Here is a 27606-nt window from a genome sequence, read left to right on the forward strand (position 1 = left end):
AATTTGCTGGGGATCTGTCAATTTATTAATCTAAAGCCATACATTCTCTTGAGCAAATCTCTCTTTGAGTTGTGAAACTGTTTTCAAGAATGCCTCTGTGTTGGACCATGTTGCAGTAGCCATAAATATTTCACATGATTAGAAATGTGTCATCAAAATGTAGCACACAGAATATCCAATGACCAGCTTTTGCTGTTTGGAATTTTCTCCATAGTTATAACAGAATTACAACTCCTTGCAAGTCTGGATATACCATGAGAAAAGAGAAATTGTATATCCATCAGAGTCATTGGAGTGGATATCTTGGAAGAATGTACATTGTGGACTTTTGCCCCTGCAATAAAGGAATACCACTTTTCTTTTAAAATTGTTTTTAGACCTCTAGCATTAACTGTTATGAGTTTGATATTATTCTTTAACAACAACAACAAAAAAGGTAAAACCAAATATAATGAATATAATAATAATAATTAAAATAATTAAAAACCTGCAAACTAAGGCTGAAAGTTTTAAACAATGGCAGAGAGCTTTTTTTCTTTGAAGGTTACATTTGAGACAAGTCCTTAAAAAAAACATCTTGCACACAGTCCTCAGAGTAAACAACCTTCACACAATGAACTTCTCTCCCTCTTATCACCTAATATGCTTTGTGTTTTACAATTACTTTTTTTAATATAATTAACGTTAGGTCTATATGGCGTGGGGAGACAGATATGTAGCACTGAACATATTCAGAGCGGCTGTAACAGTGAGGAGGGTAAAATAACATTCACCCTTTAAAACTGAAGGGTTTTCTTTGAAAACTTAACAGTTTTATTTAAGCTGTTACTATGCATCCATCAGTGACTAAGATGCAGCCATTTTTTACCTTGTTTTTTCCTTCCATTGTGGCAACATGTTGAAAGAAACCTCTTCAACTTTCTCTCTGATGTATTCTCCTTGGTCCCTAAGAACCAGGAGCCTTAACTTCCAGCAGTGTTTGTATCTTTCCACTTCCAAGGACTTTTTCTTTTAGTTTGCGGTTTTCTTTTTTTCAGGTCTTAATGTTCTTTCTCCAACGTCTCCATTTTGGACCTCCATTCTGTAATTGAGCTCCACATGCTGTGCAATGCAGGCAAACATTTCAAAGCTTGTGAGGCGGCTTCCAAAAGCAAACCTTTTTAGCCGCTAAGAGCATGAGGTTGGGTCCTGGGGTTCGCAGATTTGTGACGTGCAAGGAGGTTATAGTGGTTGGTGCATTTATTGTAAAAAAAAAAACAAAACAGCACGGATGATTGAATGGAAATGAAAACTAGCAGATTAAATAGATAACAACAAATGATGAGTGAATGAGTTGCGTGGTCAACAAAAATTATGGCTACTACCCAACCCCGACTCTCTCATCTCTGTCACAAGTGAGTGCACACCTTTACACACAAACTTCCGTACAATCACACGCCTGCTCCCACATGAACCACCGCCCCTGCAACACACACATTCAGGCGAACCATGAACCTCATCTCCAACCTGTACGTCTCCTACAGCTTGTTTCGCAAAACTTTCTACCTTATTGGATGGTGGATCCCTGCTATGAGAATTCAACTGCACTTGCACCATAGAGTCAGCAATGTAATTATACGACGGCAGATACTGACGTGGACTTGCTGTGGTGAAACTACAATGCTCTTCATACTTTGTACTAAGGTTGCACAGTACCCTGTGTGTTACTGTGTTGTTTCATGCAGGCTATGTAAACGTGGACAAACCAGTGGGAAATATTACTTCATTACCAAGGTTGAAATTGAAAAAAAAAAAAAAAAACATGTATTGGACGTGGGAAGAAGTATGCAATAACCCCTAAAACAGGCATTCTAAAAACCATCAACTGATCAAAAAGTGTAATGCAGACTCGGAGAGAGAACTCATGTGGCTGAACAAGAGAGAGGGAGTGTGAATATATAGAAAGCAGTGTGATGTAAAAAAATGATGAAGCCTAACATTACTGCACAATTCTGAAGTTTATCAGTGAAGTGTGAACTGCAGACTGGAGCCTCTGATATCACTGTTAGAAGATATAGAAAATAAATCTATTTAAAAAAATTAAAGGCCATCTGCAAGAAACACTCATCAGAACAAGTGGAGGTTTGAAAAGTTTAATGACATTCAACCATAGCAATCCCAGCTATATGCACATGACCAATCAGTTTTAAAATTTCTACTTAAAAATGTTTGTCAGAAAAAAAGACATCAATCTACAGTATAGTAAAAAACTTCAAAGTATAAAAATATATTACAAATCTCAAGTATTTACAAAGACAGCTTTTCTCTACAGGTGTCTGTCTACAGTTACACTTCTGTCAGTTTTCAGTCTAGTTGTGTTACCTAAAACAAGCAACATCTCCCTCTCAACATCCCCTACATGTTCTCAGTAAACTCAGCACCTAATGGAGAAAACAGTGGAGGCCTCAGACAGCCATGAGAATTAAGTCACTAAACTCTCAGCATCGTCTGGAAAGCAAGGGGAAGAGGAATGTAGAAATGGAGACAAAGGAAAAAGGAGACAATCCTCCTCCTCAAGGTTGGATTAGCAGTAAGTGACAGTGGAGTTCCTCTGGAAGTGGTTAAAAGAACATCCTATGGGAGAAAAAGGTTTCAGACACAGGATTTTCTTCTGGCGTTTTTTACCAAGTTCCAAAAATACAGCGCCCTTGTGCATGCACACAGTATATATATCACTCACTCACACACCTGTATATGTTGGGGTCCAGGAGTACAGCTGTATCTGTGGGTAGCTTAGACAGATGAACCACCTTGGTCTTCTGCTGCAGTCTGTCACTCTCGTTCACCCACACATCTGGCAGTCTGACACAGTGAAGAATACATTTATATTTACTGGATCTGAGCTCACATCTGCACTTATTTCTCCTCAAGTGACATACTGATGTTTTCAGTGTGATCAGTGGAAAGCTGTATTTTAGCCAGTACCAGATTTTGTCTATGGGTGCACAATGCAAGATCAGAAAATGGAGCTGATCTTGAGTTGCCAATCACATCATCTTTAAAAGCAGCAGTTTAATGATACTCCTGTCAGTGTCTAGGTGCAGGGATGCACATTACTTTTTTTTTAAGCCAGGTAATCACGTGAGTATCAGGAAATGGTGTTTGATCTTAACAAAACGTAATCTTCCTTGGTGTCTCCCTCATTGTCCTCTGCTTCAGCTTCCTGCATAAATAGATGAAGATGCACCTTTCAGTCCCTGGTTGAGCCTATGATTAGCTGTCGCCATGCACGGGTCAACAGCTGGCTTTGGGTCAAATGTGTCTGTGGTCAATGTGTAGAGATAAGAGATGAGTATGTGGCAGGTGTATTTGATTTTTATTATGATGAGATGTAACAATCCCTGTCACATGTACTGCTCAAAAGAGACAATTTAATGTTGTTGGATGTTGGAGTAACAAACTAATCCATCTTGTATTTACTATTTAGACTAAATCATACACAGAGGATGCTGTGTTTTCCGGCTTGCTTCTCTAGCAGTGAGAGAATGGATGGCTCTGTCAAGTTATAAGGTAGTTTTTGTAGCAGTAGAGGGGGAAGTAGTAATCAGCGAGACGAGGGCTCCTTTTAATCGCCGTGATTGTTAGCCATGTTAACATATTCTGTACTCAGGTTCAACTCCTTGTCTTACTCCTCTGTCCGCTCTGTTCTTTACACTCCAAAACACATCTGAAAACCCCATTAGCCAAGTAGGTGAAGTGGCAATTCTAGAACTCCTAGGCATGGAAGCTGTATGATTTGGCTCCCCAGCAGACAGACCCGCAGGATAGTGAAACCCTAGAGACGGTTGTGCATGAAAAGCTTTGGAAAACACAGATTTTTCACCATTTTTTGACATTTTATAGACCAAACAACTGAGTAAATAATCTTTAGTTGCCCTAATTTCACTTTTCAGCTACAACTCCTCGCAGACATCCTTGTAATTAAAGCACAAAATGTTCACTTTAGAAATCAGTCAAGTCCTAGGCAGGTGTGACAGGCTGTGTGGAGCTGGAGCATCACGGATGGCTGTGATGTGATCTGTGTCAGGCAGAATGCCTTCTTTGGAAATGACTTGGCCCAAGAGTCCCTCTCAATTATCTGAACATTTCTGTGTGTTCAGTTTCAGACCTGCATCACTCCTTTTAACTGGCTTTATTGTAACCACTCAAAGCACAAGCCTGCATTCACCCAGTCACAAAATAGCAGCTAGGCCACCTGCTCATTACAGCATTTACACACTCATGTTACTTCATTGGATCAATTGTGTAGATGACAAATGTGTGTTAATGACTAATGAAAGTTGCTGCCTTATTCTGTTGAGTTTTATAGTGGCTGACATCCATAAGTGTTGTATTACCGCCATCTGTTGGATTGTAACTCACAGTGCAAATTATCTACAGTGTGATGAGGGGAGAGAAGAGAGAAAAGCAGGACTTACATGTCTTCAGGTGTCCAGTGTAACAAGACCTTCACTTTCCCAGAGTCCTCTTTCCTCCTTGCTATTACCTACACACACACAAACACACAATTACAAAGACTTACATTCATTTCCAGGAGACTTACCCTAGCCTTAACTTCCCCCTCAAATTGAATAATTTACATTATGGGGACTTGTGTTTGGCTCCATAAGAAAGGCAAGGCACAGAATGCTTGCGTGCGTGTGTGTGCCCACCGTGCTGTGGAAGACCACACTGTGTCCATTGCCTAGGCTCTCGATGTGTGTTGCCAGGTTGAGACAGATGGCTCGATGGCGGATGGCATCCATGGTCTGGGCATCGAAAAAGTCATGAGGTCGGGCTGGAAAATAAAAATAAATAATAGTTCCAACAAAACAAATACAATCTGAGTGCATGTAGTTGGGGAACCTGATAACCAGTTTGTCTTTCACTTCAGTGTGGGTTTGAGTATGTTTTTATCAGTAAAAAAGAAACAATGTAAAAATGAGTATGTGTGTGTGTATGGGTTGGGCAGTATACCAGTTTCATCGCTGTCACCACTGTCACGTTTTGCCACAACATTGTCATTACCATGACAAAAGTCTTTTGTTTATTAAAAAAATATGCTTTACTGTGGCTATGATAACATGCAGGTAGAGTGCTACACACATACTCATAGAGCTGAAGTTATATCCGGTAACAACTATTTTCCTAGCTATCGACTCCAGTAGCACGGTAATGTGAGGGTAACATTACGAGCAAAACAAACTTCTGTTGTTGGCTGCAAGAACTAACACAAAAGTATTTATCTACTCCCACCACCCAAGGAAGCAAATACCCAGCATATTAACTATTTTTAGACATCTTTTCTCCTGTCGACCTTCACTAACTAATCTCAGCAATTTCTTAATTAAAATCATCAACCTGTATTTTAGATCCCATCCCGACCAAGCTGATTAAAGACGTTTACCCTTAATTGGCTCGCCTTTATTACATATGATTAACCTGTCTCTATCAACAGGCTATGTACCACAGTCCTTTAAAGTAGCTGCAATAAAACCTCTCCTCAAAAGCCTACTCTTGATCCAGGGACTTTAGCCAACTATGGACCTATATCTAACCTTCCTTTTCTCTCTAAAATCCATGAGAAAACAGCTGCTAGTCTCTGCTGTGTGACTTTCTACATAACAACAGTTTACTTGAGGATTTACAGTCAGGATTTGCACGCATCATAGCACAGATACATCATTGGTTTAAGTCCCAAATGACCTTCTAATTGCACCAGACAAAGGACTTGTCTGTACTAGTCTTGCTAGATCTTAGTGCTGAATGTGACACCATCGACCATTGTATCCTCGTACAGAAACTGGCATAATTCATTGGCATTAGGGGCACTGCATTAAGAAGGGTTAAATCCTACTTTTCACAACAGTTTCAATTTGTACAGGTTAATGATGACTCCTCTGTGCATGCTAAAGCAAGTCAGGGAGTTCTGCAGGGTTCTGTGCTTGGACTGATCCTATTCACTCTATATATAGGCAACATTATTAGAAAACATTCCATAAATTTCCATGCTATGCAGATGATACCCAGCTATATTTATTGATGAAGCCAGAAGAAACATACTATATCATAAAAAACAAAGAAAATAAAATACTGTAATATAAATTTGAGGTTATATTGCCCTCTCCTAGTGTTTGTGTGTGCGTGTGTTGAACATACGGAGGGAGCGTCTGTGTTTGTTCTTGAGTTTCCTCCTCTTGTTGAGGCCAGCCTTGGATGGAGATTCCTCCTTCACTTTGCCCTGATTGGACACTTTCGATGAACTCTGTGAGCTGAAGTGAGTGGGGACGTGACGGGCCAGCCCCCCCTGAGAGGCAAACGTTGCATTGCAGCCTCCCACCACACACTACAGGAAAACAGATGATTTAGAGTGTCAGTGAACTGAGATGATAAAGAGAGGGAATTCTGACTTGACTAATGTGACGGATGTGTTGTCACCTTGAATGGCTTGTCCCCACTGTGGGTCAGCATGTGTCTCTGCAGCCAGCTTTGACTGGTGGATGGTGTGTTGTACACCTTGCAGCCTTTCCACAGACACACAAACACCTGCGCGGAACACATACATACAAGCACACAGTGATAGCTAAGTCGAACACAGACACACACTGCAGCAGTGGTGGTGGTGAGACTACTGTACTGGCCTGATGATGCCCCTTTTCCAACAGCTGGTTTCAGGAAAAAACAGACATAAAATACTTTCTGTATTATCAAGCCAGGACAGCAACCTTTTGTCACCTCTGACTTACTGCGTGATCACACACATCTTAAAGCAGCTGATCACATAGTGCAAATACTGTCATTAGGCTGGCCCTTTAAGTTGTTTTCATCAGACAATGCTGCACTCATTACATAATAATCTGATCAGAAGCATAGCGCAATCACGCAATTACTTTCTTGAAATTTAGTTGAAATTTGTGATACAATTGGATGGAAACCCAACACCACTTATTGCTTACAGTACAAATGGCAACAAAGACGATGAAAGTGAGTCAAATCTAACATTAATGCACTCTATAGAAAGAGGCAGAGTGTTTGGTTTTCTCTTTTCCCCACCAGCATCACCACCACCCGCTCTAAACATGACAACAAGCTACTAAATCACATGTAAAAATGTCAATAAACTTGTTTTTCTTCACAATATGTCGTACAGAGTCCATCCTTCACCTTCTCCTTCTTCTCTTGTCTTTTATGCTTTACTGCTAGTGGTGTCAAATTTCCAGATGGACAACCATTATAGAATTGCAGAAGTGAAGGGCGCAAGATGACTTAATTAAAACAGCACCAGTTGGATGTCAAATAGTGAAAAAAAAGTGACGAAAACACAATAGAAATAGGACTTTTCTGTGTTCTGGTTCCATCTCTGTTTTCATCTTCTTGACTGTAGCTATTCTTTTTCTATTTAGATATTTTTACTTGTGTATGTATCTAGTCTTTTTTTTATTTAGATCAAGTTGTTTTTCCAGCATGGGTCAAAGGTGCAATCAGATGTCACCATAACATCTGTCCATTTATTCCTATTTATTCTGCATTTTGTGTTTATTGACATTCTCACTAACTGCCATTTTCTAAGAGCCACACCTGAATGCAGGTACTCTGCTGATGCCACAGGACTTAACATGGCAGCCTTACCCTTCCTAAATAAAACCAGCCATATGAACACGCCCTTGGGAGCTACACACACATACAGTAACCTGACAGTGAGACACTGACCCCTCCTCTCTGCCCGTCCACATGTGTGGCTCTGATGTGTTCGGCCAGGTCAGGGCTACTGGGAAACAGCAGGTGGCACTGATCCCAGCAACACGTGTAGCTCAAAGGCTTGCCAGCTGTAGGCACCAGGCCACTGCCCGTCACTGTGCCCCCACCATGACCGTTGAGCATGGCCGGGGTTGAGCGTCCACTGGATGCCGTGCTCTCCATGTCCATGAGGGTGCTGCTGATACTGGAGAACACACACACACACACACACACACACACACACACACACACACACACACACACACACACACACACACACACACACACACACACACACACACCTTACAGTACATATAGTATAAGCCACGATACACTGTCTTAGACAACATAATTAAGAATAAATGCAGATTAGATAAAGGTTTGGTACCAGGTGAAGATAGTTTAACACAGTGGAATAAGGAAAACAGCTTTCTATAAAATAACTGAGTCACAGTCCACACACACATGCACATGAACAAACAAGTTATAATCTGTGGGTTGTTGGGGTGTGATAGGAGGTAAATATAATCAGACCACTGGTGACTGTTGAGTCAACAGTCAACAGTGAGACCAGAAGTAGCACGATTATCTGACACAATACACATTTCTGAGAACAAACATTTCAGCAGAGAAAAAATACCTGCACTCATGTAGAACAAATGTGATTCAAGGGTAAGTTTATATGTGATATAAATAGATTTACCTTAATGTAACTAATTATAAAAGTATGCTATAGCCCATCATCACTGTGTATCACAACGTAGATAAAATATTGTGAACACAGTTACTGTGGGAAATATAATTTAAGGACAATATGAGCTGATCATGTACGACACACCTATCCAGTGTTATGGTGGTTCTATTAACAGTTGAAATCACATGTTTAACTATAAATCAAAACTTACTCCATGTATTTGTAAAAGGACTCGGATTTATGTGACTGGAAATAAAAAGATGATTAGTTTCCAACAGCACAGCTTTAGACTGCTCTGGAATTCTACACTCAAACATAAAATACTCAGTTCACAATGTTCTTGGACTGTTTAAAGCACAGTACAGGGCTGCATGTTTTAGCACACTTACTACAAATCACACACTGCAGACCAGTGGTCCCCAACCCCCAGGCCGCGTACCGGTACCGGTCCGTGGATCAATTCGTACTGGGCCACACAAGAAATAACTGTTTCTGTTTTATTGTATTTTATTTCACTTTCGTTTTATCTGACTCTGAACGATCTTTTATTTTGAAAAATGACCGGATTCTCTTGGTTACATCTTGGTCACTTGAGCGCTCAAAATTAACCCACAAGCTAGCAAAATGAGTAAAAAACAGACGTCTTCGGAAAGTATCTTTGCGAAGGGGAAAAGGCCCAGTTAAGAGACAGAAGAAGAGCTACGACTTCCAAGAAGTTACAGACAATACCAGGAGTCCTACTTGAAATATGGATTTGTTGCGACAGGTGATTCCTACACACCAAGCCCGCTCTGCATAATATGCGGCAACCGGCTCTCTAATGAGGCAATGAAGCCTTCAAAACTGCTTCGCCACTTGGATTTATAATACAATAAAAATAAATTAAAATGTTGTGTAGGTAAATACACCTACAGATACTAGAGAAAGACATGTGGAATTGCTGGTTCTTGTCATTTATTTATTTTTCCACGCAAATTTTGTGTACTTAAGTTAACTGAAGCCATGGCTGTCAGGGGAAAAGTTCAGTCTAAAAACCGCAGAGACTTTAATCTGAAAAATGTCTGCAATGCTGTAAAATACATATGATCTAAAAGTCCACTGTGGCTCAGACCATATGTGTGGGCTGAGCCAGCTGACCATGCTCTGATCAATATCCACACCAGCACATACACAAGTTTCAAGCTTCCACTTGGCTGTGCGAGAACAAAGGTTACACAACAGTGGGATTACAAAAAAGTTGAGAGGAGGCCAAGTGGGCATTAAAGCAGGCAAAGGATTATATTGTATTGTCATGGAGAGTGCTTAGTTTCTCCCTTCAGTGATTTAATGAACACTGAGATTCAGATTAAAGCCTACATACTATGTGGCCATCTGATGAAATAGTCAAAGTGGACAGCAAATTCTGGAATCCACCAGCTATGGTTGATAAAAACAATGCTTTCCAAGGTGTGTTCAACAAGACACTGTGTTTCAAATATGTTTGTTTGTGGCTATTTCTGTGTGGAAAGAAGGTGTTGATTTATGTTCGGCATCAATCACCTGCAAACAGATGCTAACAGTAATGAGAAGTCTTGCAACAAGATTGCTCCTGTAACTAAATATATAAGAATTGTACTTTTATTAATAAAAATTTAATGATTTAATTTGATTATTAAATAAAAATTATACATTTGCAATTACAAACTACAAATATAAAAAAAGTCCATGTACAAGGGGGCAGCTGTGGTTCAGTAGGTAAGCTGTCATCCACTCACCAGAAGACCTCATCACGGCAACATCTTGACAATACAACAAACCTGAGAAAAAAATAAGAGACATGATTTCACTGTCTCAGGTTATGGTTGCTGTTGGAAGAGAGGATGAAAATTCACCACATGGGGCCAAGACCCCTGAACTGAAAGTTTTTTCACAGTCAGGAAAACAATGTCCCCGCTACAGGGGGGTAAATGTTTCCCGAAAGCTGGAAAATGTGTAAATTTAAAAGATTTTGACTGGTAAAAAATATATCTGTTCCAACGAGCTGGTTCAATCCCTGGTTTGAAAGCTCGGAATGAGTAGGTGACCTAGCAACCATCATGTGAAAGTGTGTGTGAACTTGGAGAATGCAGACTTATGTAAAAAGTGCCTTGAGTGGTCACCAGACTAGAAAAGTGCTATATAAATACAGCCCATTTACCATTTACTAGCTTTTCTGGAGCTTCCAAGTGCCTTTCACAGTCTTCATCAGTGAGTTTGCTGAACAACTGCTACTGGAAAAGGGACAAATTAGACCTTAAAGACCATAAAGTAAACAGTAAACCTCCTCCTCTATGAGTATCCTGTCATACTAGGTTCATAGTATCATGAGCTAAGGAGTAGAACTTCCATTCCTACTTGGCTGAATGATTATGAAAAAGCTAAGAAATGTGTCTTTGGAAATAAGTTTTCTGTAAAGCTGAGGGGGAAGAAATGTGAGGTATGAACTTGAATATACTGGTGAGCACACACTACAGATGAATGTCTGAAAAACAGCGTGTTAATTAAAAATATAAACGATCAAATTAAATACAACTAGTTACATTAATACTAAAATGTAGAGTTTCTCGAGCTTCAAGTGTTGCATTGTTTCTGATCATGTGAGTCCCTCTACTACACTCAAATAAAACATGTGCCACCTCAGCCAGAGACACCAAAGTCACATATACAAGGTCTTATCTGTTGCCACTGCATGCTTCACACACAGGTGACCATCACAGCAACACAATGGTAAACACTGCTATATGAAGGGAATAGTTTGTCATTTTGGGAAACATGCGCTTTCGTGCTGAAAGTTAGATGTGAAGTTTGACACCACTATGTGTGTACATTATATATGAAGTTTCGCAAAAATAGTGGAGGCAGGGTTAAAGCTGGCCCGGCTCTGTCCAAAGCAAAATCCACCTACCAACACATCAAAATAACACCAATCTCGTTTGTTTCATCAGAACACAAAAGTGAGATTTCAACATTTGCTGGTTTCACCAAAGATATTCAGTTGACTCTTAACCCTCATATTGTCTTCCCATCTACTATATGATATGCAAACACTTGAAAAACCTAGTTTTTAGGCACAATGACACAAAAAAACAGCCACCATTAAACCTGTCTGATTCAAGCTTCACGTCATGCTTCAGTGTAACTGTGGTATTTCTAATAAGTGGAGGGGACAAATCTGACTGGAAAAATTCCCCTCCTCCTCATCTCATAGCTTTTTCAACATTCACTTCAACTGTGCAACTGCTATTGATGCTTCAAATGCTGTAATACTGACAAAGGTTTTCCAATGTTTGTTGACGGACAAATAGAGGACAATAGCTATTAGCTAAATTTCCCATAATCAAAGTAAGAATGGGACCATAAGCAGCTTTCAGTGATCCAAAGTAGCTGCAGGAATACTCTACTGTTACTCATAGTGTACCTAATAAGCAGCAGTGTATACTGTAGGTGTGCCCAGTTTCACAAAAGTGGAACAACCAGGGGATCACAATAAAAATATGGTTTGATGTCGTTGTGGGACTGTGACACTATCTACCATGACATTACATGGTTCACCCATCTCTCCTTGTTGAAAAGTGTATTGTTTTTGTTTGAACAGCAGAGGGTGCAACCATAGTAGCTAAAAAGACTCCCATCATCCTTTGCGTGCAAGCCAAGCACTGCAACAAATAAACTTAACGAGAAAATGACAGATGAACGTGCCGATAATGAAAAAAACATTGAGGATGCTCCATCGACTTTTAGAGCTAATGTGTGGCAACATTTCGGTTTCCCATTTCAAGAACTGACAATGAGGAAACTGACAATCGCAAAACAATTTGCAAATCCTGCTAGACATTGGTCAATACACTATGGGAAACTCATCAAAACATGAAAAGTCATTTGGCACATCGCCACTCAGACAAGCTCAAATCACAACATAGTGTGAGAAAACCTTCAGTCAGGTCAAAGGAGCCTGAAAGAAACATTTGGAGCCCTGCTTCCTTATAACTGGCCTAGAGCTGACAAATAAGAAGGTGTATCGGTAAATATCGGTCGACAACGATTGATTTCATAGATTAGTAAGCCCATTGGTGCCAAAAGTATTGAAGAACCCCACAATTAAACTGCACAGCCCTGTACCAAGAGACAAGGGCTAAGGTGACACAGAGCAAAGGAGCAGAGTGCATCTCAATAACCACAGGTGGGTGGACTTCACAAGCTACTTAGAGCTATATTCCAGTCACAGCTCATGTTATGACCAGCAAATGGAAACGAAAAGTTTTGTCCTACAGACATGGCCTCTTTTTGAATCACACACTGGACTTTGTGACATAGCTTAGGACAGCATAGGACATAGCTGAGGTTTTGAAATCTGCTGTTTGAGTGGGAGCTCCACATCAAGAATAACAACAATCATCACAGTATTGCTGTCACTACAGACAATGCACGAAATATGAAAGTGTCAGTGAGAGGTCAGATTTTCCCCACACACAAAGTGTTTTACACACACTTCAAAACTTACTTCACAAACATGTTTGACAGTAGGCTGGCCATCTGCTTGGTCAAGTGAGGTGTGTAGCAGCATTTTTCACTGCAGTTTAACTGTGGCAGCTGTGCTGACCACCAAACAGAGACTGGTAAACCTGCCAGTGCATTAACTGATCATGGATGTAGTCCCCTGATGGAACAGTTCCTTTAAGGATAAACAATTATCAAAATAGTTGCCGATTAAATTTCTGCCAATATGCTAATTAATAAATCGACAAATTGTTTCAGCTGTACTCACATAGACTGTGGGGTAGTTTATAACAAAAAAGAAATCAGATTTTAGTTAGTCCTTTATATGTTTTGTGCACAAACATCTTTATCTAAAATAACGAGCAGTTTAAGTGAAGTAAAATATTTCCCTCTGAAATGTAGGAATGTTACTATGGTGACTACGTGCCACATGCTCATTATGAGCAGTAACCATTCAGATGCAAACTCACACACCAATGACACAGCATCGGGAGCAATGTGGAGTTCAGTATCTTGCCCAAAGATAATTGGACACTTAGACTGGTGGGACCAGGACACGTGATGCTGGAAAATGAGCTTCCTAGGTTGAATCTTGTAATGCTGAGTGGTTATACATTAGCGTTCTCTTTGTTTAACAGCTCCCAAGCTTGTTTTGTTTTCTTTCCACAGGTTAGTGGTGGTGATTGCCTCCAAGGCCAAACTGAGTGTGATGGCAAGGCTGATGGGTCCTGTGATGTAAAACCTGTGATTTCCTTTTACACGAATTCAGTCAAAGTTTGCAGGTCTGCTGGAATTTAATGGCTATGGGCTAACTCAGAGAGGTTGTGTTGTCTGTTGCATCCAACCACTGACTGTGGCTTTAAAAAGGTGGCAGCAGCAAAACAAAAATGTCAGAGAATTAAAGGGAAAGGACTGGCACATGCTTTATTTCTATGTTTTAAGCAAACACCTCAGACTCAATCATCTGTGTTTGGAAATGTGGGAATGAACTGCTGATAACAGTTAATTACTGTTAACTATGATGTCACTATTTTGGGGGGTGTGCCATTTTTGGACCCTAACTTGCATTACTATGGACAAAAAAAAAAAAAAAAAAAAAAAAAGGAGAGAGAGATGGAAACATTATGCATCTGACTCCTGATGGAAAAAAAAAGAATTAAGAGTATTTTGATAAAGTAGATTTTTCACTTTGTGTGAGATCCTCTCTTTGGGAATTGGGTTAGTACTCCTGAAGTTGACATCTGTAGATCAATACGTTAAATCCTAAATAAATTTACCATAACTTCCTTTAGAAGCTTAAGGTAACTAGACACTAAAACTGACAAAAAATTACAAATAATTATTAGTGAAGAAATACTGTTGATTTTGGAGCACAATGATGAGAATTAGCTGCACAATTACACACCGCGATGGTTGGACAGAGGACAAGGAATGAATGCTGTGCTGTGGACTGAAGAAGACATTTGTCACAGATATGTGTGCTGACGTGACGTTCTGGTGAAAGGTAAGCTGTGAGCAAAAAACTAGTCATATTTTAGCGGATATTAACCCGGAGAGTAGTTCGCGAAACGTTCCGCTAACCATAAATATGCAACGTCATACACTACATCCAAAAACGAACGTTTCAGATCCGCTAAAAAAAACTTTACCGAATAACCACAGGGGGACGTCCGAATGAGTCCCGTAGCGAACATCCCCCTGCCCCTCATCTTCCGTTCGCGGACCTTTCCTCGGACCCAAATTGGTTTGCTGGGTGTCCCGGCGGAGGCGAAACAATTTAAAGTGTTAACAAATGACTCTTAGCTAATACTTAAAACAGTGAATTTAGCATCGCGTTGTGCTCTCACAGTGCCTCTGGTTGTTCTACAAATTTGCGTGAGGCCTCTTCATACTGTTTACTACTTCAACAGACCTGTCTTCTGAATCCATTCGACTTAAAGGCTCTCCATCCGATGAGGTCAGTTCCACGCTGGCCCGTCTCTTGGTGCCATGATCGGCTTTCTCTGCGGTCTTTGTGCGGTCGATCGGCGGTGAGGAGGACACGTTCTCCCCCTCTCTTTGTTCTTGTTTAAGCACCCGGGAGCCCTCTTGTGCGGAATCAGTGCTACTCGCCAAACTCCCCTGTACGGGACTTTTCCCCGGTTCAGAGAGTTTACTGCAAGGTTCCCCTTCATCGTCGGTTGTTTTTTCGGTCAGTAACGCCGTTTCTTTGTTGGAGTCGGGATCAGGAGACGTGCTGTCCCTGTGCTCCACCAGACCAATACCACTGTTCACGTCCATTCCTGCTCTGTTCTCGTAGTAGTCGCCCGGTTCCTGTTTGGGGTCCGGCGCGGCCTGTCCCTCCTTGCCGGTTTCTGCTGTTTCACCGGTGTCGTTTTGATCCGACGTCGGCTGAGGATCCTGTTCACCCCCTTCGCTCGTTATTTGAGCCATTCTCGAATAGCGCGAAAAGCTATTTTTGCGATATTTCACTCGAGAAATTGTCCCCAGGCTGCCCTTCTTCCTCGGCTCACACTTGCAGTTTCAAGCCTTAAACACAGCAGGGGGTTTGTATGACGTTGATCGGGACTCCGCATGGCCAAAGCTTGTCCAAGTGAAAGATATTTCACTCCCTACTTAAATCCGCATCAGCAATACCTTTGATATTGGCATTGAATTAAATGCAAACAGCCGTGCCAACAAAGTCATTCATTCTACTTTGACTTTTTTACGTAACGTTAGTTTTCACTAAAATCAAAACGTTTTATTGACCAACAGAAAAAATAACTTTTAATAATTAATTAAATAATTCTACTATCACAGTGTACGTCTTATGTACATATCGATATGTGTAAACGGATATAAGTCTTGCAAATTAATATCTAAGATAAAGATAAAGATGAAAGTAATTTGATCGTCTCTTTGCATTGATTAAGCTTAACATTTGTAGCTTTTTTAAAAGATGCGTTTGTTTCCCTTTCATATTCATATCTCTTGACCCTGATGGAATATGTCATATGATGCATTGAAAATTAAGAAAATGAATCGTGAAAAGGTGGGTAAAATATGGCACTGCTAAGAGGAGCAGGCTAAACTTTTTTTGTAACACGAGTGAGTCATCGTCTTAAATATACACGATCTTCGGCATTGTGGCCTCTCAGCTCCACGTGTTCCGACAAACAGAAAAACGACCCGACTGAGAATGCTGAAAAGGCACGTTCTTGCACTTGCATGAAGCGTATTCCTGCAGACGCCACCACCCCTTTGGCCTGCTGTATTCTTGTTTATAAATGTACAGTAGACGTTCTTGTTTTAAACCACAGTTCAGTTCACGCACTGTGTAAACCATGTTGATCCACTTTTTCAATGAAATGGAAGCCTGCTTCTGTGTTGAGGTGGCCAATATTGCCCTATGTAATGATCAAATAGATACAAAATAGTCCACATGTCATGGCCCACTGGATATTAATTGGTTAATAGTAGTATGATACTAAGTAGAATAATTATTAATAATAACATATGCATTGTCTTTGCAAGCACACACAGCAATTCAGCAGAAATGTTTTTTTCCTTACTTTTTGCCTAATCAATCTCAATATCCACTATCCACTAAACTTTTACAACGAGTTGTATCTGTTGTCATTATGATTTCATCTACAGCACTCTTAAAAATGTTTGTACGTATTTGGCTTAAAAGATAAGCTTGGAAAAATATTCTTGACTTCCGAAATAGTTAACACAACAATTCCAACTGAAGATCCTTTCACTTTGACCCATTTTACCGACTCTGTGCTGTATCCTGTGTTTGGATGTACAAAGGAGCAGTTATTGTTTCGTAAATGGGAACCTATTACATATTAATGTAGTCATCATGAGTGGTCATCAGACCAGAAAAGCGCTACATAAATACAGTCTATTTACTGTTTAATGCAGGTTGTTTAGTCCATTGGTCCCAATGTCGGGGTCAGGGCCTTCCAAGGGGTCCCAAAATAATCTGAATGGTCACCAAATTGTTAAAGAATCAAGAAATAATTTCAAAAGAAACCTGGTACACAAAATTCAAGTGACATTTTCAGATTTTTTCCTTTTTGTGTAAAATACTGGGTACTCTGGCCTCTCATTTTAAGGAGTCACAAGTGTAAAAGCTTGTCCAAGCAGGTCAGATAAATGGACGAAAAAGCGAAAAAACATTCATCTGATATGCACACTACCAAACACCCACCCACCCCCAACCCCCACCCCCCACCCCGTTGCTGTTTTTTTTTAATCAAAAAACAGCAAACATGTTTAAAGAACATCAACATTTATTTCACATGATATAAAACAGATGGAGTATGAACTTTTTGCAAATTTACCCTAATAATATTAATAATAACCTCTCATAGTTATATTTGTTCTTCTTTTCAGTGTGTACATAAATTCATAAATTAAGCTATCTTGTTTTTTTTTGTGTGTTCTTTGTTTTTTACAGTTTATACAGCTCTTTTAAATTAATTTATATCCTGTAGCTCCAAAGTCCTACTTATTGCTTCGTACATGTGCTATTCTCTGATTCTTCACCACCAAGGACAGATTCAAATGCAAAATGTCTAATGTGTCTCATGTCCTTGCCGTGTCACTGTATATCTTCTAAGCAACATAAACCAAAAAGACAGAAACAAAAAGAGATACAACTGAAAAAGACTGCAAAACCAAAACATTAACATACTGTGTGTGTCATCAACAGACTTCGGGAGAGTCAGACTGTCTGCTCAACTTAAATGATCACAACTTCTGCAATATATATATATATATATATATATATATATATATATATAGATATAGATATAGATATAGATATATAGATATGTATATAATCTGTTGTGTTGCAGGTGCAAAAAATGTAATAATAGAGTGAAGTGAGGCTCCGGTCTCAAATCAACACAAAGAATCAAAAACAGGTCAAACTCTAAGAGCATCAGCGGTCACTTCAGGGTTAAAGTAAAGCACTGCATGTGTGTTGAGTTTTGGTGCTTAGCCAATCTGCGGTGAGACTTCTCAAGTGCTCCTATATACAGCCATACACTCACCTCCACTCCAGTAACTCAGTAACAGCTAATATCCCCTCCTCCAGATCAGAAGAATATTCCAATAATTATTATGTTAAGCTGACTTTAATACTTAGTAGGGTATCATAACTTCTGTATATTGTGTGTGTGTGTGTATGTATTTGGCAACGCATTTCCATGGAGGTATATTGCCTCCAAAACAAGTTGTACATACAGTGAAGATTGTGAAATGGTTTAATTCTATATATTTATAGCTATAAAAGTATGAACTACAGCGAAAAAAAAAAAAAAAAAAAAAAAAAAAGACAGACAGAACAGGATTGACGGTTCACCCTTTTTGTTGCATTTTATTCACCCTGACTGGATAGGAGGATAAATACAATTTCTGACACATGCTACTCTGAGTTTATATTGTGATTAGCATGTGGAGTAGCTGGCTACTTCAAAGATAAGTCAAAAAGGCTGCCGTTCTCTAAAACTGAATTAGCAGTGTCTGAAACTACCTTTCTGATAGTGGACTCACGTGTACAACTTAGTGCAATGCCACCAAGGACTCTGAACATGTTCTCCCCATTTGTACAATTCATCTTGTCAAGACTACAAATACACATCAAAGACAGAATTCTTGGCAAGAGATCAGTGAGGTGGTGGGATACAGCCAGGTTATGAGCACTGCCAAAACGCAGATGTACTAGATTCAATGCATCCTGTCTAGCCATAGACGGAGCACTGAACTTGCTGCTGCTCTGCTAACATGATGCTCAGCTATGTCTCCTGTGTAGTCACAGTTCATCCAAACTGCTCGTGTGGCCCACAGATCAGACTGTGGTTGTACTGGACAGCCAACAGGTGTTCATTTGCATTACTGTGAACATGGAGCAGGGTGTTCCTGAAGAACAGGGTTTGTGTTCAGGAAACGTACCCTTAATTAAGATTTAAAACGCTACTGAATACACAGACAATAAAAAACTCTACAAACATTTTTTTAACAAGTTCAACCTTTCTGAAAAGACACAAAACAGACACAAAGGTGGCTGAAAGAGACATTGCTCCAGCTCTTTACGATAAACACTCCTTATTAAACTATGACCTATTTTTTGACTGTAGGGATGACTATAATAAAGTCATGTAGATTAAGAAATCAGTTCATACTGAGTTAGCCATCCTCCTTGGTCTACCAATTCCTTTTGAATAATAGACTTTGCATGGCTGCCTGTTACCACACAGCTGGAGAGTCATTTAAATCCAGAAAAAGGATTTGTTGTAATTATAAATGTGACTCATCTTACATAGAGGCAGATGTATTTTACAACTCTCAAGGCTCCAAAGAACATTCCTGTGCCTGTGCAGGTGTATTTCAGGTCAAACAGACAATAATTTGTGATTTTCCTAATCATTAAACCATTTCACAATGTGATTTTTATGCAAAAATGTTTTGGGACAAATATGACTCCATAGAATTGGTGGAATTGGTGTTTTGCTCTGGGACATATCAGTACAGACAGATCTAACAGCAGCTGAAGATACAGCATATCTGCCTTTCTTTCTGTCTTGATGTGATGGCAGTCTGTTGCCAGTCTGTTAGCAGCCATCTTCACAGTCTCCTTGTGGGCATGTAACAGTAGTATAAAAGTAGTTCCGTTGTAAACGCAGGAAGCCATGGAGCATGCTCGTGCAGGCTGGCTACATTTGGGCTTTCAGGACGTCACTGTGGATGTTGAGGCCAGCATCATTCATGTATCGCTGCTCACCAAGGTGAATGTCTGTGCTGCAAGGAGGAGAGGACAGGGAGGATGGAAATACAAGTGAGTCAGAAATTCCACAGTGATGAGTACATGTTCTATTGGTGATGCTAGTTTTTGATGTCACTTTACATTTCATCCAGCAATGGACGCTAATGTAAAAAACAACAACAAAACAAACATACAAAACAAACAAAAAAAAACAAAAAAAAAAGTTTTCAAGGATTTATTATAGTATTAGAGTGCCAAACTGCTCTGAACGTTCAGAAGTGTGTTTTTAAGCAGTGGTGAAAGCAGTACTGAGATCATTTACTGAAGTAGCAATAAAACAATGTAAAAATACAGTGCTAAAATCCTGCATTCAAATTCTTATGGCAGTAAAAGTATCACAGTATTATCAGTAACATTTACTGTATTTTAAGTATCAAAAGGCAAACTACTCATATAAAATAAGATAATCCTTTATTAATCTCAACTTTATTTATTTCATTGTCCTTTATACATACATCAGGATGGCCCCTCTCAGTGTTATATTATTAACTCGCTTATATACAGACATATTCTAACAGCTTCATTTACACTAGTTGTAGAAATTGTGTCCTAGAGAAGTCCGTATCTGCGATTTAGGAGCTGATTCTCAGTTCTGCGGTGTAACGTTAATGTGTGAATTCAGCAACAACCATTGGAAGCACATAACCCTCCAGCAGTTAACATCACCATGACAACGATGTCAATGATAGGGAAATAAGCTACATTAAACCCACATTCAATTTTTCTGGGGGGCCCGACTTTTTATTTTTTAGGCCTAATTAACCTATTATCGTTGATTTCACTTTCTTACACATTTAATCAAATTTTTATTTTCTATACCAGTGTGAACAAACTCCTAAAAAACATGGAAACAAAACTCACAGTTCAACTAGCTAGTTGGCCAATGAAAATAAACTGAAGGGATGCCCCTTGTGTCTAACAAGGTTTGTGATTCTCTGAATTTACATTTCTGTAGAAAAGGTGAACTATGAATTACTTACTTTTTTCAATACAAAACTGACAGTCAATTACCAATGAATGAATCCTTATATCAATGAAAAAAGTACTCGTTTTGAGACTTGAAACAACAGTTTCAGGTCAATGAAATAAAAAAAAATGTCTATGAAATATGACTTTTTGGCTTGTTGCCAGGGGTTGGCAAGCTGATCAACAATCACTCTCGGGGTGGACTGGACCTCCTCCACTGGTGAGTAACAGATGCATGCATTTCCTGGATTCATTAATGGGCTATGGTCCCTAGGGTTTTGGTGAATTTTTGTTTCTGTCACATTTGAAGTGCATTTTACAATGATAAAATTACTGTTTCTGTAAATGGAGTCTGGTGGCTTTGGTGAGAGCAATACAACAGCTGTTTCTGGTTAAACAAAACAGATCTCTTTAATGAAAAGGTCTGTGTCTGTAGAGGTCGTTTACATAATATGGTCAGACACTGAGCCTGTCAGTGGCAAAAACAAGCACTTTTAGTGGATGTTTGGAGAGATTACATTGCAGCCTGTTTTGTGGCTGCGCTCTGTAGTGCCCTCACTCAATACTTCAAAAATTGTCTCCATAAGTCACTTAAACACAAAACATGAGAAAAATGGGTTAAGCTGAAACAAGCTTTTTTTAATGTTTATTTTGTAATGTTTAGGTATTTATATCTTAACGTATTGTATTGGTTTTCCTTCTCATAGACATTAGTACAATAGTACTAAATAATAGTAATAGTAATAGTACAAAAATAGATATTGCAATGGTGATTTTCTTTAGAAGGAATATACCACCTCAGGCCCCTGGTGAGGTCATCAATACAGTTCACCTATCAACCTGACATTGGGGTATACGGTGCTATCATCTACCACCTGCATCTCACCTGAAAAAAGCTGGGCACACTGTGAGAGTAATGTTTTTTTATTTCTCCAATGCATTCAATACCATACAGCCCACATTCTGAGGGCCAATTTTGAGTGCACAGGGGTGGACCACCATCTGACAGCATGGATCATGGACTACCTCACCAACGAACCACAGAGAACAGTCCTGGCTTCCTTCTTCTTCACCTCTTCCCCTCACACTCAGTTTTGACAGACAAAGAAGCTACAATTTTAAAGGTCAGTGATGGAGGGAGTCCTCACTTACAAGCCAACATGTTGTTGTTGTTGTTGCTGTGTTTCTTGTTGTCTGCTGTTAGCTGGCTGGAAGAATCAAGGCTCCTCTCCAGCTTCTCCTCTCTGGATTGATGTGTCACACTTGGTCTCTCCTCTCTAGGCTCTGGGCTTGGCGTCTCAGGCTCAGGAGTATGGAGGCTACAATAAGCAGAATGGTCACACTCTGACTCTAATGCAAAAGGAGACTACTATTGATAGGACAAGAAAGTTATAATAGTTATAATATAATAATAGCTAATTAGTTGTAATTAGTATACTCTATTTTCATAGTATTTTATATTTTAGAGATCCTTTTGCCATTGCTCCACACATTTAGCACTCAGTCTGTGGCTTCACTAATGCCGGGATCAGACTACAAGACATTTTTGTCTTTGATGATGGTCACCATGTCAGATCTAACGATCACAGTACCATAAACTCTTGCCGTGTTATGGTCAGGTGACTGGCAAGACTACATGTAGTATCCCAACCAAACATGGCACATCTTATTTCAAAATCACATGTGAGTTCAGAGGTCATGGAGGAGCCGGTTGAAGCAACTGTCACTCATAGCGACCGAAGCGTTTTGTGTGATGCTGGCATTCTTGTGCAGCGAAAAAAGAAGAAGGAAAAGAAAGACACAATAACTGTGGATGCGCTCCTGGGTGGCACAGAGAGGACGGTATGGGCTGCTGATACTTAAAATAGAACTTGAGGTTACAAATGTCTGAACATTACATAGATAGCAGCAAGCTTAGCATTCCTCCTCCTCCTCCTCCTCTTTGCCGTGTGTGTTACCTGACTGCGCTCTGGAGAGAGCGATGCTAAGGAATATGTCGTGGGAGATGTGACACACAGACAAGACAAAAAAATGCTGAGGGGGTGTCATGGGGCGTCCCAGATGCTGCACAACAGGTTATTTAGCATGTCAAAGTACACAGGTATAGACGCCTGATTGTCGTTAATCGGCCACTACGCTGGTAATTCGGCGATTTTGTCAGCCATGACAAAATCGCCTCAAAACTGGGCTAGATTCATGTAGTCTGATCCCGTCATAATGAACACTAGTTTCTAGCTCCAAAAACATCTCAGACTGTGTCCACACAGGCACAGTGACACACACCTGTTTTCGGTGGTTGTGTTTGTTGGCGAGCTGGTCAGATCTTGCTCTCTGCTTTTGTCATCATCAAAAGGCTTGAAGTTAACAGTCTCCACACAATTAGGCTCCGTAGGCAGGTCCAGAACCACCACCCTCTGGCTTTCACACAGCTGGAACACACACGTCTTATTCAGAAAATGGAGAGCTTGTTATGTGCTGGGAATTACCTATGAATAACAGTATTGGTAGAAGAAATTAGTTCAGTGGTCTTGATTCAAAGCAAACTGTATCTCCTGTAACTTTTTAAACCTTTTAAACAATAGCAATACAAATTGTGCTTCCAAGTGTGCTGTCAGTGTTATTACATGCAGAGAAAGACAGCTGATGTGCATCTTTTATGTCAGAAAGACTTCAATTTAGTTTTTTTTTTTTTTTTTTACTTCAAATAAAGAAATAAATAATAACAAAATCAAAATAACACCACAGAGAAATGTATATAGATATTGGCAATGAAAAATGTATGTAAGTATATTTGATGTGTAATGACAGAGAACATGAAAAAGAGAAGAAATACATTACGCAACAATTCACTTCAAAAAACTACTGAGGAAATAGATGAGAAAACAGAAAAAAAATCCTAAAAATTAAATAAATAAAACAATGACTGAGTGACTAAGTCTGTGTTTTTCTGTCTCTGTTGTAGAATGAGGGGAAATGTGTGAACATTCTTCAGCTCCAAGGATCTCTGCGTTGGCATCCCACTGGAGAGCAGCCCAGAGCCAGCTAGCAATCCTGGCTGAATCCAGCAGATAAACCCTTTAAAACCCTCTTGGCTTCTTCCACATTCCCACAAATCCCCCATTATTGTCCCAGATTACACTCCCGTGTAACAGCCACAATGGCCGATTATCTGCTGTGTGGCAGACATGGCTGGGATTACAGATGCAGAATTTAACAAAGAGACAACTGTGTATAGTGTCTTAGAATTCCTTTGATTCCCCTCCACCTGCTGCCCCTGCAGCCTCCCACAGCCTGCACTGTACCCGTTACGTAGCTATCAGCTGACATCTCATGTGCATCTAGCCCCTATGCATATGTTTTTATTTCAATTATGGCTGTTCATGAGCTTACTTTATTACTTATTTTGGGCTCTTGCAGAGACAATCAAGAGTAATTTGGCTTAATGTTCACAGTGTTTACTACTGCCAGAACAATGGCAGTTATATTGACAACATGGTACATCATTCCACTTCAACCACATAGCAGCAGCAGTAATAGCAGTTTAATCCCGAACCACTTAGATTTACATTACATCACTACACAGGTGAAGTGAGGTTCATTGAATGAGTTGAATTTTCCAGAAAACAGGTAAAAAAAAGTTTTTCAGTACAATTAAAAAATGATTAAATAAGGAACAGTGAGTTTAAAAAAAATATCTCTAGTCATTCTATTTTGAGAGTTTAACTCTCAAAAACCCTGTTACTTTGCTTCACAAGGACTATGTGGGTGTGGTTTGAGTGCATTTGATGGACAGTGACATGAACACACATTTAAAGTTTAAGTTAAACCCTTTCAAGACATGTCATTCAGACAGAGGTAACTTTTACATGAAAGTTCTTCAGGGTTTCATTCAAACATGAAAAGCACACTTACAGACAGCTGGAGAATGAGAGAGAGAAAGCGAGAGAGAGTCATGATGAAGGAAAAAGGCAGTTTTTTAATCTTGAGGCTGCAGCATCAGTGATGGATTTTAAGTCTTATTTTTCCATTGAAGCCTTATTCTGAATCAATTTAATCATTCAACATTATTATAGGGAAAATTCTGCTGCCTGGTTTATGAAATCTGACAGTACACAACCAGTGAATGACAGGACGTTAAATTTGGATTCTAATTTCTTTCAGTATACAAAGCATTTTTCTGGATGATTCAACCACGCACTGAACATGAATCTAAATTAAAAATATAGGCAGAGACCAATTATTTCTGTGGTTGTACAATGGATTTTAATCAGTTCTGCTCCAGTCACACCATGAGGAAAAAAGCTGCTTTTGTAGACTGAGCTGTTCTGAGAAGAATCTCCACAACAACTTACAATGGCCTCTTTTTAAATTAATTCAACTGAATTAATTTCTCTATGCATAATAATAATAATCCAACAACAGTCGTTTAGACATGCCTGAAAGTGATATGAGAGACATACAGTGTTACTAGGTCTAGACCAGAAAGATTGCTTGAGTGACTTTAATTTTTAAGTGACTTTTTTGATAAAAGTATAAAGTAACACCAGACTTTTTCCTAATGGCATGTTTAAGTTTTAAGTCTCAAGGGAAACTGTTTTAAAAATGAGTAAAACAAGCTGTAACAGGAATTGATTGAATAACAAGGGTATGTAAGTCTACCCTGGCTGTGCAGAATTCTGTACAGTACCTCGTTATCTATGCTGTTGGTCTGCTCCACATTCTGCAGGGTCACGTCCCTATCCTGCTGCACTTCCTTACACTTGTCATTTTTCTCCTCCTCTGCGATCTGCACCTCCTAGAGATTGAAATAAAATAATGTAAAGAGCTGCTTGTATAGTCATCATCAGAACAGTGCATGAGGCTTTACACCTTATTTATGATAGTATATCATGCAATGCAGTGCATATATAAAGGCTATATTACCAAACCTTTATTTGATCAGTAGCTTAACACTGATCAAAAAATGGCAAGGGACTGAAATCAGTTCAGTAAAAAGTTGTATTAACAGCACTTTGCGTATATATACTCTACCAGTCAAAAGTTTGGACACAGCTTATTCTACATTGTAGATTCATACCGAAGACATCAAAACTATGAAGGAACACATATGGAATAAAAAACAAAAAAAAGGGTTTAACAAACAACAATATGTTTTATATTCTGTCATGTACCGCCGTGTCTGATGTGTCTGTTCACAGTGTCAAGTCTTGTCGTGCACTTCCTGTTTTATTGTGAAACCCTAACTCTCCTCTCGTTTCAGATCCTGACTTCCTGATGTGTTTCCCGCTTGTCTGATTGTCTGCCCTGCCCTGATTGTCTCCACCTGTTCATTGTTACCTCATGTATATATAGTTCGCGTCTCCCTTTGTCCTGTGCCAGATTGTCTTGTACGTCTTGTGCTCCCAGTATCTTGTCTCGCTATCAGTCCTGTTTATCTTGCCATAGTTCTCTATTGTTGTTTGATTACCTTAGCGTTAGTTCTCTTTTTGAGATCCTTAGCGTTTTTTGTTCCTCCTATTTGACACTACCTCTAAGCCCTTAGTTAGCCTGTATTGCCTTTTTGCTTTTGTAAATAAATCAGCCTTCGTGCTTGCCTTTTGTTGGAACTGTGTTTGGTCCTGTGTTTGGTCCTGCTTTTCCGGTCCGGCCTTTTCATATTCTAGATTCTTCGAAGTAGCCACATTTTGCTTTGATGATAGCATTGCACACTCTTGGCATTCTGTCAGTCAGCTTCATGAGGCAGTCACCTGAAATGGTTTTCCACCAGCCTTGAAGGAGCTCCCAGAGGTGCTGAGCACTTGCTGTTTTGCGTTCACTCTGTGGTCCAACTCATCCCAAACCACCTCAATTGGGTTTAGGTCAGGTGATTGTGGAGGCCAAGTCATCTGACGCAGCACTCCATCACTCTCCTTCTTGGTCAAATAGCCCTTACATAGCCTGGAGGTGTGTTTGGGGTCATTGTCCTGTTGGAAAACAAATGACGGTCCATCTAAGCGCAAACAAGATGGGATGGCATGCTGCTGCAGAATGCTGTGGTAGCCATGCTGGTTAAGTGTACCTTGAATTTTGAATAAATCACCAACAGTGTCACCAGCAAAGCACCCCCACACCATCACACCTCCTCTTCCATGCTGCATGGTGGGAACCACACATTTGAAACAATCCACTCACCTTTTCTGCATCTCACAAAGACATGACGGGTAGAACCAAAATTCTCAAATTTGGACTCATCAGACCAAAGTACAGATTTCCACTGGTCTAATGTCTATACCTTGTGTTTCTTGGCCCAAACAAGTCTCTTTTTCTTGTTGTTCCTCCTCAGTTGTGGCTTCTTTGCAGCTATTCCACCATAAAGGCCCAATTCACGCAGTCTCCTGTGAACACTTGATGCTGAGATGTGCCTGCTACTTAAACTCTGTGAAGCGTTTATGCAGGCTCTAACCTGAGGTGCTGTTAATTAACAGTTTCTGAGGCTGGTAACCCTGATGAACTTATCCTCTGCAAGAGAGGCAACTCTTGGTCTTGCTTTCCTGGGGCGGTTCTCATGAGAGCCAGTTTCATCATAGTGTTTGATGGGTTTTGCAACTGCACTTGAAGATACGTTCAAAGTTCTTGAAATCTTCCAGTTCGACTGACCCTCATGTCTTAGAATAATAATTGACTGTCACTTCTCTTTACGTAGCTGAGTGGTTCTTGCCATAATATGGATTATAACAGTAGTCAAATAGGGCTGTTAACTATGTACCAAGCCTACTTCTGCACAACACAACTGATGGCCTCAAACACATTGAGGCCAAGGCAAGAAATTCCACAAATTAACTCTTGACATGGCACACCTGTTAGTGAAAACCATTTC

At 39.8% G+C, this 27606-nt stretch overlaps 2 protein-coding genes across 9 annotated transcripts in view; both read right to left on the reverse strand.

Moving 5' to 3' along the window:
- Positions 1–2123: 2123 nt before the first annotated feature.
- LOC121625863 (zinc finger protein AEBP2-like) lies at positions 2124–15486 on the reverse strand. The gene is made up of 8 exons (XM_041964161.1): positions 14877–15486; positions 7729–7960; positions 6457–6564; positions 6178–6364; positions 4692–4816; positions 4458–4525; positions 2728–2841; positions 2124–2613 (listed from the first exon to the last, which is right to left on the reverse strand). The coding sequence occupies exons 1-8, from the start codon at positions 15395–15397 to the stop codon at positions 2601–2603; spliced, it is 1368 nt and encodes a 455-aa protein (XP_041820095.1). The 5' UTR covers positions 15398–15486; the 3' UTR covers positions 2124–2600.
- A 1769-nt stretch (positions 15487–17255) lies between these two features.
- The window catches only part of LOC121625816 (pleckstrin homology domain-containing family A member 5-like), a 206896-nt gene continuing 196545 nt past the window's right edge, over positions 17256–27606 (reverse strand). For 3 of the 8 annotated variants that reach the window (XM_041964090.1, XM_041964094.1, XM_041964088.1), the window contains 5 exons: positions 26498–26713; positions 25438–25545; positions 23034–23194; positions 21903–22069; positions 17256–19759 (listed from right to left, as the gene is read on the reverse strand). In XM_041964090.1, coding sequence (XP_041820024.1) covers positions 19725–19759; positions 21903–22069; positions 23034–23194; positions 25438–25545; positions 26498–26713 — 687 coding nt within the window. In that variant the 3' untranslated portion in view covers positions 17256–19724. The remainder of the gene's footprint in view (positions 19760–21902; positions 22070–23033; positions 23195–25437; positions 25546–26497; positions 26714–27606) is intronic. The other 5 variants (XM_041964096.1, XM_041964093.1, XM_041964095.1 and 2 more) reach the window with 3 other exon arrangements.

The sequence above is a fragment of the Chelmon rostratus genome, chromosome 22 (assembly GCF_017976325.1).
Source record: "Chelmon rostratus isolate fCheRos1 chromosome 22, fCheRos1.pri, whole genome shotgun sequence".
NCBI lineage: Eukaryota > Metazoa > Chordata > Actinopteri > Chaetodontiformes > Chaetodontidae > Chelmon > Chelmon rostratus.